Source organism: Octopus sinensis, linkage group LG3 (genome assembly GCF_006345805.1).
Source record: "Octopus sinensis linkage group LG3, ASM634580v1, whole genome shotgun sequence".
Classification (NCBI taxonomy): domain Eukaryota; kingdom Metazoa; phylum Mollusca; class Cephalopoda; order Octopoda; family Octopodidae; genus Octopus; species Octopus sinensis.
In genome coordinates this window covers 145828612-145838611 of record NC_042999.1, presented here as the reverse complement: position 1 = coordinate 145838611, position 10000 = coordinate 145828612, and the positions used below count along the sequence as shown (strand labels likewise).

At 36.0% G+C, this 10000-nt stretch overlaps 1 protein-coding gene across 3 annotated transcripts in view; it reads right to left on the bottom strand.

Moving 5' to 3' along the window:
- The window catches only part of LOC115209853 (leukocyte tyrosine kinase receptor-like), a 370370-nt gene that overhangs the window by 69109 nt on the left and 291261 nt on the right, over positions 1 to 10000 (bottom strand). For all 3 annotated transcript variants that reach the window (XM_036501462.1, XM_036501463.1, XM_029778425.2), the window contains one exon: positions 731 to 795. In XM_036501462.1, coding sequence (XP_036357355.1) covers positions 731 to 795 — 65 coding nt within the window. The remainder of the gene's footprint in view (positions 1 to 730; positions 796 to 10000) is intronic.

Genomic DNA, 10000 nt, shown 5'->3' with positions numbered 1-10000 from the left:
GAGATTGGTGGACGCGGAAATGTAACTATCATCAAAAAGATAAAAAGCAAAAAAAACAAAAAACTATGCGATATTTAATTTAAATCCAGTCAATATCAACTTTCCCATCCATTCTTCTGAAATCGATAAAATACAACACAAGCTAAGAACTGGACTTAATTACATTCACTTCACACCTCGATATCTATGGTCATGTGACTTTGTTTACTATTCAGTATTTCAATCATAAAATTGGATAATGGCTTATTGCAACAAATATTTTATTGACAAGTAATAATAGAGCAAGTTTAAATATTCGTTGTTATGAAGATTTTACCTTAAATAACAGAATATGGAGTTTAAATAAAGCATATACTTGACATAGTGCGTCTAGAATGATATATTAGCTTCAAATAAAGTTAGCAAAAGAGATATCATTGAGAAACGATACTTGGCAGTAGTTACATTCGCGTATAGACTCCAATTTATTTCAAGTAACATTTCGAGAAATTCTAGACTCTTTCTAGACATCAAAGTAAACTTAGACACGATAGTAATATCTTCAATTTTGAGACAACAAACCATTTGTAGCAGCGAGTACTGGACTAACAAGAAAGTTATTAGCCCAATATTTTAACTGCATAAGCATTTCGTTCGTGGAGATTGAAGGTGAATTTGTAAAATGTTTCTTAGAATAGCTTTGATATAATTACATTTTTGTACATTAATAGCAAAACTAAAATTTCCTCACCTCATAATTACTGCCTCCATCACAAAATCGATTTCAAGTTCTTCTGTATAAATGGCTGGTAATGTCTATTAAGGAAAGGAAAAAGTTCCATATGTGAAGACCAAACATCAAAGTAAAAACTATAAATTACATTAACAAGAAGTACATATACTAATGCTTACAACAGTTGCATATTGAAAAAGTGATCCTCAGCCTTTGCTCTTAAGACATCAAATGTAATATATATCAAAAGTATAATCTGAGATTTTGCAATAAATACAAATAAATAAATCAGTTCACATTTTTACAGTGGGAAGCTTAAATCAATTCAGTTTCACAGAAATAGGCTACTTTATTAAATAGACAGGGTCTCACATTTGTAATATAGTGTACTTCAACGAACTAAATACATCCGAGAAATTAGACATGATCTCTCTCTAAGGCATGTAAAAATCTAACAGCGAATAACGCCGGTTGGAGCATTTCACACTCCAACCCACTTTGTTAATATTCCTAGAATATTGTGATTAAGTTATCTTCCTTGACAACAAAGATCTTAGATTAGATATTTTAAAGATATGAAATACTTTTCATTACTCCTAACATAATGTAGTAATGCAAGAGATTTGATTAATTAAAATTAAATCTGTAGTAAAGAGAAATGATCAATTCTGAGTAGGGAAGACTACTCTTTGCCGATGGGGTCTAATACTACTGGAACATGCTCACAGTTGATACTGTACTTCTAACATCAAACTCACGTTTCACTGCTTCACGCACATTTATTTTTGATAAATTTTAATTTATAAACATATCAGAGTTATTTTTCTGCCGTTTAGTTAATTAAAATACTTTATAGCAGAACTAGTACAACAAAGCATAAACTGTCTTCACAAAATACCACTGCTGCCGATGACAACTTCACAAAATATCACTGCTGCCGATAGCAACTGCTAGCCATAGCTCCAACACCTTTGATTATAGATTTACTCAGTTAGAGATGAAGTGAGACTGAACATCAATAACTCACATGCTTTATCTATTTTGATAATTGCTTAAGAATGGAGTGGGGAATCAGTAAACTTATTAGAGCTTTGGAAAGAATGCTCTATCGCATAGAGTCAATTTGACAACCGATGCAAGCTATGTGGAGTTCACCCACATCATAAGCAGTTGTCCGAAAATGTAATCACAGTAATATCAACCGATGAGACATAACGTTGTAGCTAGGACACTATATAAGGAAATCCATCGGAAGGATAATCCTGAGGACAAAGAAATAAGAACCGACAATATGGTAGAAGCCATTGCCACTCATAATAAAAAAGGAATACTGGTAGAATGTACCAGTGAAGGCCTCAATAAAATGTAAGTACAACAGACCCGATATAATGATTTGAGATAGAGAAGAGAAACTGTGCCCAGTTGTGGAAATTAGCTGCTTAGCGGATGTTAACATAAAAATCCGTAAAACTTTCCAGAAGTTTATCAATTAAATATATCAAAACTATATGCAAGAGAATGCATACATAAAACATACAAATCTGCACATACATACATACATACATACATACATACATACATACATACACACAAAAATACCATGCTGTTGATGTTGAAATTCCAATGAAGGAGCCTTGGATCTAGGTTAGAAACCGGTTCTTTCTTTATTGGCAAGAAATCTTGAAATAAACCGAATACACTCATAAGTCTCAGTGGAAACCTCAATAAACTATAAACACAACAGATCTGATACAATGTTTTGGGATTGAGAAGGGAAACTGTGCACAGTTGTGGAAATTAGCTGCCCAGTGGATGTTAACATAAAACTGAAGATCAGGGAAAAAGAGAACACCTATGCTGAACTACTGAGAAATCTGCAGTTACTTTATCCAGATTACGTGTTCAGGTTTATACCTCTAATTATTAGGACCCTTGGATATGTAACACACTGCCTAAATACCAATCTTGAGAAATTAGGCTTCTCAAAACCAGAAAGGAGAAAGTTAATGCAAAGACTACAGATCCAATCTATTACTGGAACTGTAAAAATCTGTAAAACTTTCCCTCCGTTTATCATTTAAACGTGATTAGATATGCAACTATATGCATGAGACTGCAAACATAGAAATCTGCACATTTTTGATGTTGAAATTCCAATGAAGGTCCCTTGGATCTAGGTTAGAAACCGGTTCGCAAGAAATCTTGAAACAATAATCACATACACATACACATTCATTTATATTTAACTTTTCAATGATATATTTGCAATTTTTATGCAATATTGACATTGCACATTTACCATCTGTTATTTTACAGAATTACTCTTCTCGTCCTATCTCCAGTTATTGGATTCATTCGTTTTTATTATTCCTCAAAGCTTTTCTACGATTTTATTGGATTTTTCTTCCGAAATTTTGTAGGTTTATAATTTTTAAAATTTTCTCGTGACCTTATGATAGCGTCATATTCTTTCACTCGTGTTTTTTTTTGTTTTACAGTTCTAGCCCAGCGTCATGCTGATGTTTCGATATCTGAAGCTAATATCTATAATCATTAAAGTATAAATTATCCAGTGAGAGCAACATTCATAGTAGTGAGAATGTTTGCATTCTTGATATTAATAAGCACTTCACACTTCGGCCTTTCTGCCGAGTATGTTAAGAGTAACTGTAACTTTTGTCTCTAATATTATTTTCCAACTTCAACATATATATATATAATATATATATATATATATATATATATAGTAATAACAGAAAGGGAGGAATTTCGATTATCCCCACGTGAGATGTAATATATATATTTCTAATATATATAAGTCTATGTATATGCGAGTATGATGTATATATATATACATATACATGTCAACACTACGTGTGTATGAGTATGAACACTGTTACACTCACACACTCGCTTGCCGACACACACAGCTGTGTATGTGTGGTGACATTTACATGTAATTCTCTATTTTGAAGTTTGTAATATATAACATTGTACACAGTGAAAGGAAATGATATAGGTTTGTGTTTCGAGTGTAATGTTTTCAACTATGCCTTTTGTCTTCTTTACCGTTTCGTCTTGTTTTTACTTTCAAATGCATGTGTTTATACTTTCATAAATATATACACTTAGCTCGAGTGTGTTTGTACGTATGAGTGTGTGTGTGCGTCTGTGTGTGTGTGTGTGTGTGTGTGTGTGTGTGTACGTGTGTACCTGTGCATATCCCGTTTTCTTCCACTCTTTTGTCTTCGTCTTTTACAATCTGGCCTGGAGATTTTTGTAGCACAATCTTTGTTTTTTCAATCACTTTTCGTGCCCTTACACGCTCCCAACTTCAAGCAATCTATATCTAAAATAATGCTTTTTTTTAAGAAACGATATAATCACTAACAAAGTAAACTTTCACATTGTCAAACCTATGTTGTATCCAAAAACAACACTTGCAAATTTCAAGTTTCGGCACAAGGCCAGAAATTTCAAAGAAGCGAGTAAGTCGATTACATTGACACCAGTGTTCAACTAGTACTTATTTTACAGACCTTCGAAATGATGAAAAGCTAAGTCGACCTCGGCCGAACTTGAACTCAGAATGTGAATGCAACTAACCCTTTTCCCGGCGTGCTAACAATTCTGCCAGCTCGCTGCATGATGCAGAATCTGTAATATTACAAAACGTTGAAAGGTGGCGAGAATCGTTAGCAAGCCGGATAAAATGCTTAGCAGTATTTCGTCTGCTTTCATGTTCTGAGTTCAAATGCCAAGGTGATCAATAAAAAATAAGTACCAGTGGAACACTGGGGTCAATGTAAACGACTTACCCCTCCCCCGATATTACTGGCCTTGTGCCCCAAAATTGAAATCATTATTACAAAATGCTGTACGACTAGAATACCAACCTTCTTACCTACTCTGTTAACCTTTACCTACGCGACCTTCTTATACGTATCCCAAAATGTACAATCAATGCAGATAATATTACTCTCACATCCTTCTGTGATCATCAGGACACAGCTGCACGGCTTCTGTAAGCTTACATCAAATACTCAGAAACCCAGCTCTATAAAAAAAAGAGATGGCTCCATAACAAAGAAATTGGAGTACAAACAGTAGAGCCATCGTACATTGCACCAGCTTTGCATGGACCTTAGTCCTTCTATTTAAAAAACCTCAATAAATTACAATAAAATATAAATATGATACACACCTGAAAATATGAGCAGAATAGTTCAAGCTCCGACACTTCATGAAAACCACCATGCACAAAAGCATACACACATCCTGCGGCTACAACACCATTTTCAGAAACACTATCTCATCTACTTAGTTCAGAGAAACACAAGAGCACTTACACACACAAATAGTTACAACGTCATTAGTTACATTAACCCATGAGATTGTACAATAATGGAAACCAAAATACAGAAGAACTAGAACGAGAAGCAGCTACTAGTTGGGACTAAATCTGCTTCAGCTCTAAATGTTACCAGAATATAAAGCTACGCAAGCAAATATGTGAAGCAGCCTCTACACAGCCGACTCACCAGAAATAACAGAAAAAGTTATCTCCATTCAAACCTTGCTTTATCAATTAAAAGAAGTCACATTGAGCAATGAATTCATCTTTTTTACTCTTTTCCTTCTTTCAGTCATTTGACTGTAGCCATGCTGGAGCACCGCCTGTAGTCGAAGAAATCGACCCCAGGACTTATTCTTTGTAAGCCTAGTACTTATTCTATCGGTATGATCTTGCTCTCATACCTCATCAACAGTGTGATGCACAAGTCTGGTCTAGATTCGTGGCGAGTGCTGCAACTGAAGTCGGTGTTTTCCAGTGTAAAGAAGACTTATTATATGACTATTAATGATGAATAAAGCCATCTGCCAATTTATTCCAACGATGATTCACAAGTCAGGGCAGTCAGTAACGTTAAGGTATCCAAAAGTTTCTATGTTGCTTATTGTAAGAAAATTTTCCTGCACACTAGAGGCAAGAGTAGAATATTTTGTAATCAAGTAATTCAATGTCATCAAGGCTAGCTTTCTTCCGAATATGTATAGAGAGTATTCGTCCCTTTTTGTCTGAATGCTCGACTCAGAAATCACTTTTTGGTCGACTTGATGCTACGTGTCCGAAATTTTTCGAGAACACACAAAACGTTTCAGAAGGATGAGAACTACAGACACATTCTGCCCAGCTTTACTATTTAAGAGCTACCAAGTAGTATTGACCACGCAGTGAATATTACTTATAATGGTAAAATCTAGGAAATACAAATGTTTAGTCTAAATACAAATAAACTATGACATAACTGGTTACAATTACAATCGATTTCATTCAAGTGACATATGAGTGAAGAACTGTTATGTTAAATGCAGCATACATTTAATAAATATAACAGACGTGAATCGAAGGATATTATAAACTATTTATCGATATCACTAAAACTTATATTGCGACAATGGAAAAGCCTAATTAACTATCCAATTTATAGAATTCATTGATGCGTCATCATTATTATTGCCTTACAAGAAACTCCATACTTATCTTAATATCATTAATGGTGTAAAGAAAATGTGAAAAATATTGTTCTTATTCATACAACACATTATCAAGCTGACGCACTGGACCATTTAACTGCTACATGTTTCATCCAGTGAAACGAGGGAATGCAACTAACATGAACTAACATGAACTAACATGAACAGCTACTAACCACATAGGTTCTTTTCAGGTCCTGTCTTTGAACAATACGCACTTCCTTCGATAGAAGAACATGCTTTGCATATTATTTTCCATTATATTTCAAAGGCGAACAGATGCTTATGCGAATGTCTGAGAACATGTAAAAGTTTCAGCAATACAATACAAACATTTACACTCTCACTTCTACAGCTTTCTTTTTCCTCTAAAGTCAAACATAAATTTATACGCGTACTCAGGGACACATGTATGCTTGATATACATATATATAAGTATATGTATGTGTGTTTGTACTTACAGATAGATGACTATATATATATATATATATATATATATATATATATATATATCAAAAGAGAGCGAGAGAGAAAGAGAGAGTTTGGAATCGTGGTATATCCGGCCAAAAATTAATTGAGAAAGTGAACATGGTCACGTTCGTTTGTGTTGCGTTTTTCCTGTAAAATACTCAATGCCTCTCTGTTTTCTATAGTTTTCTATAGATACACGCATACGTACAACCATTCACACACACACACACACACACACACACACACCACACACACACAACACACACACACACACACATACATACATACACACATATGTAGGTATGCATACGTTTTCTGTTTTGCTCTTTTGATATGCTATCGTTTCTTTGAATATACACTGAGACTAATGTAATTCCGATGTCCTGTATATCATGTATATGATACACTGAAGAAAATTGCTCTGTCATGAATATGTGTGAAGGCATATAATATTTATAGAGACAAATTTGGTTTTTCTTTGTAAATTCTCTGTTAAGATCACGGTTCTCTGGTGTAACGGCCTGATCGTGACCTCCGATATAAATTGCATTGATACCATTCCAGTGCCTTCATATTGTACGTGTATGTGTTTGTATATACTAATGTGTATATGTGTGTATGTATGTGAAAGATATTTTATTTGATTGTTGAATATAAGTCATATTGTAAATTATATCCGAATGAAGGAAAAATACAGAAGCATTTCAGTAAAATAAAGTATCTTTAAATAATGTTAATACATTTTTAGAAAAAAATTGAGAGGGAATATATACATGGTATGATGGAAGCACTCCGTCGGTTACGACGACGAGGGTTCCGGTTGATCCGAATCAACGGAACAGCCTGCTCGTAAAATTAACGTGTAAGTGGCTGAGCACTCCACAGACACGTGTACCCTTAACGTAGTTCTCGGGGATATTCAGCGTGACACAGAGAGTGACAAGGCCGGCCCTTTGAAATACAGGTACAACAGAAACAGGAAGTAAGAGTGAGAGAAAGTTGTGGTGAAAGAGTACAGCAGGGATCACCACCATCCCCTGCCGGAGCCTCGTGGAGCTTTTGAGGTGTTTTCGCTCAATAAACACTCACAACGCCCGGTCTGGGAATCGAAACCGCGATCCTATGACCACGAGTCCGCTGCTCTAACCACTGGGCCATTGCGCCTCCACATACATGGTATGATACAGTATGCAAAGCTGCAGTGCAAAAACATATTTTGGTGTTTATTTGAAGGTGGTCTAAATAGAGGATCTTGAGAATATTTCATTCTAATATTCGAGCTGACAGAATTGTTACGCATCGGGCAAATTTTTTAGCGATGTATATTCCGATAATACGTTCATGAGTTCAAATGCAGCTGAGGTCTACTCTGCATTCCATTCTTTCAGTGTTGCGAAATAAGTACCATTTGAGTACTGGAGTCGATAATTCAGACCATCTCAATATGTGTCTAACAACATCTTACTTTTTTGGTCTCTTAAATATACTGCATTTTGTGGCATTATTTCAAGCCAACCGGCTTTTTTGCGCAAACTGCACGTGCATTTTTCTCGCGTACGCGTAGTATCGATCGCAACAGCTGATGTACTTGCGCGTACAAATGCACGTTCCCATGGCTTTATCGATCGCATTCTCACCTGGAATGGATTTTTGTAATTTTTTCAAGACTTGATCACGCCCTGATACCGTCGGTGTCTACATATCAAATTTGAGCGAAATCGGACGATGGATGCCCGAGATCCTAGAAGACACACAGACAGACAGGACGGATTTTATATAATAGATATTATATATTACGAAATTCGGTCTAATATTATTATAGTGAAATTTACCTGTAAGGCTGGAATAATAATTTATTCCATATTATTATTATTATTATTATTATTATTATTATTATTATTATTATTATTATTATTAACATATATAATAATATGTGTGTGTGTGTGTGTGTGTGTGGAGGCGCAATGGTTGGGGCAGCGGACTCGTGGTTGTAGGGTCGCGGTTTCCATTCCCAAACCGGGCGTTGTGAGTGTTTATTGAGCAAAAACACCTAAAGCTTCACGAGACTCCGGCAGGGGGTGGTGGCGATCCCTGCTGTGCTCTTTCGCCACCAGTTTCTCTTTCTCTTTCTTCTGTTGGCCTGCTCACTTAGCCAGCGGGGTGGCATCATTTGAAGGCTAAATCAATCCGAAGCACATTGTGACCAGCGATGTGTAACAACATCTGATAGCCTGGTCGGTCACGTGATCATGTGATATATATATATATACACACACACACACACACATACACACACACACATACACACACACACACAACACACACACACACACACACACACACATATATATATATATATACATATATATACACATGTATATATATACATATATACATGTATACAGCTACATGCATACGCGCGCGCTCACACACACACACGCACACACGCTTAGGTCTTCATGCAGTTTTACGTGTCTGATTGCCTTCATTCTATCTCTCTCTCTCTCTCTCTCTCTCTCTCTCTCTATATATATATATATATATATATATATTCTTTTATTTTTTATTCTTTGAATTGTTTCAGTCATTGTGACTGTGGCCATGGTGGAGCACCGCCCTTTACTTGAAGAAATCGACCCTTGGATTTACTTTTTGTTAGCCTGGTACTTATTCTATCGTTCTCCTTTGCCGAACCGCTAACTTACAGAGATGTAAACACACCAACATCGATTATCAAACGATGGTAGAGAGACAAACACATATATATATTTTTTCCAAGCAATGAACAATTTCTATCAATAGAATGATATAATTTGTCGACTTGGAACTTATTGCATGGTAAACAGTACCACCACCATCGCCACCACATCTGCCGCATACACCGTTCAGACTTCTGACGCCACCACCATCAACACCTTTGACTTCGCCACCTTGCCTTCCACCACCATCACCTCTGTCTTCCACATCGCTTGCTCTCACTGTCATCCCTGACCGCCTCGGTAATCACCATCACCACCACCACCACCACCACCACCATCATCACCGCCGCCTCCGCCTCTATCACAACTACAGCTCATACTATTTTTATCACACCATTCACATCAGTATTCAGTATGTTAGTTCAACATACTGGTTCAGTGTTCACTCCCGCTTTCTTTCACACTTATTATTACTCCCACTGCCACCATGAACACTACTACATTTAATAAAACATCAACTCTCCCTAAATTTCTTTGTGTCTTTTTCTCTCCCTCTCTTTTTCTTTCTCTCTCTGACTCC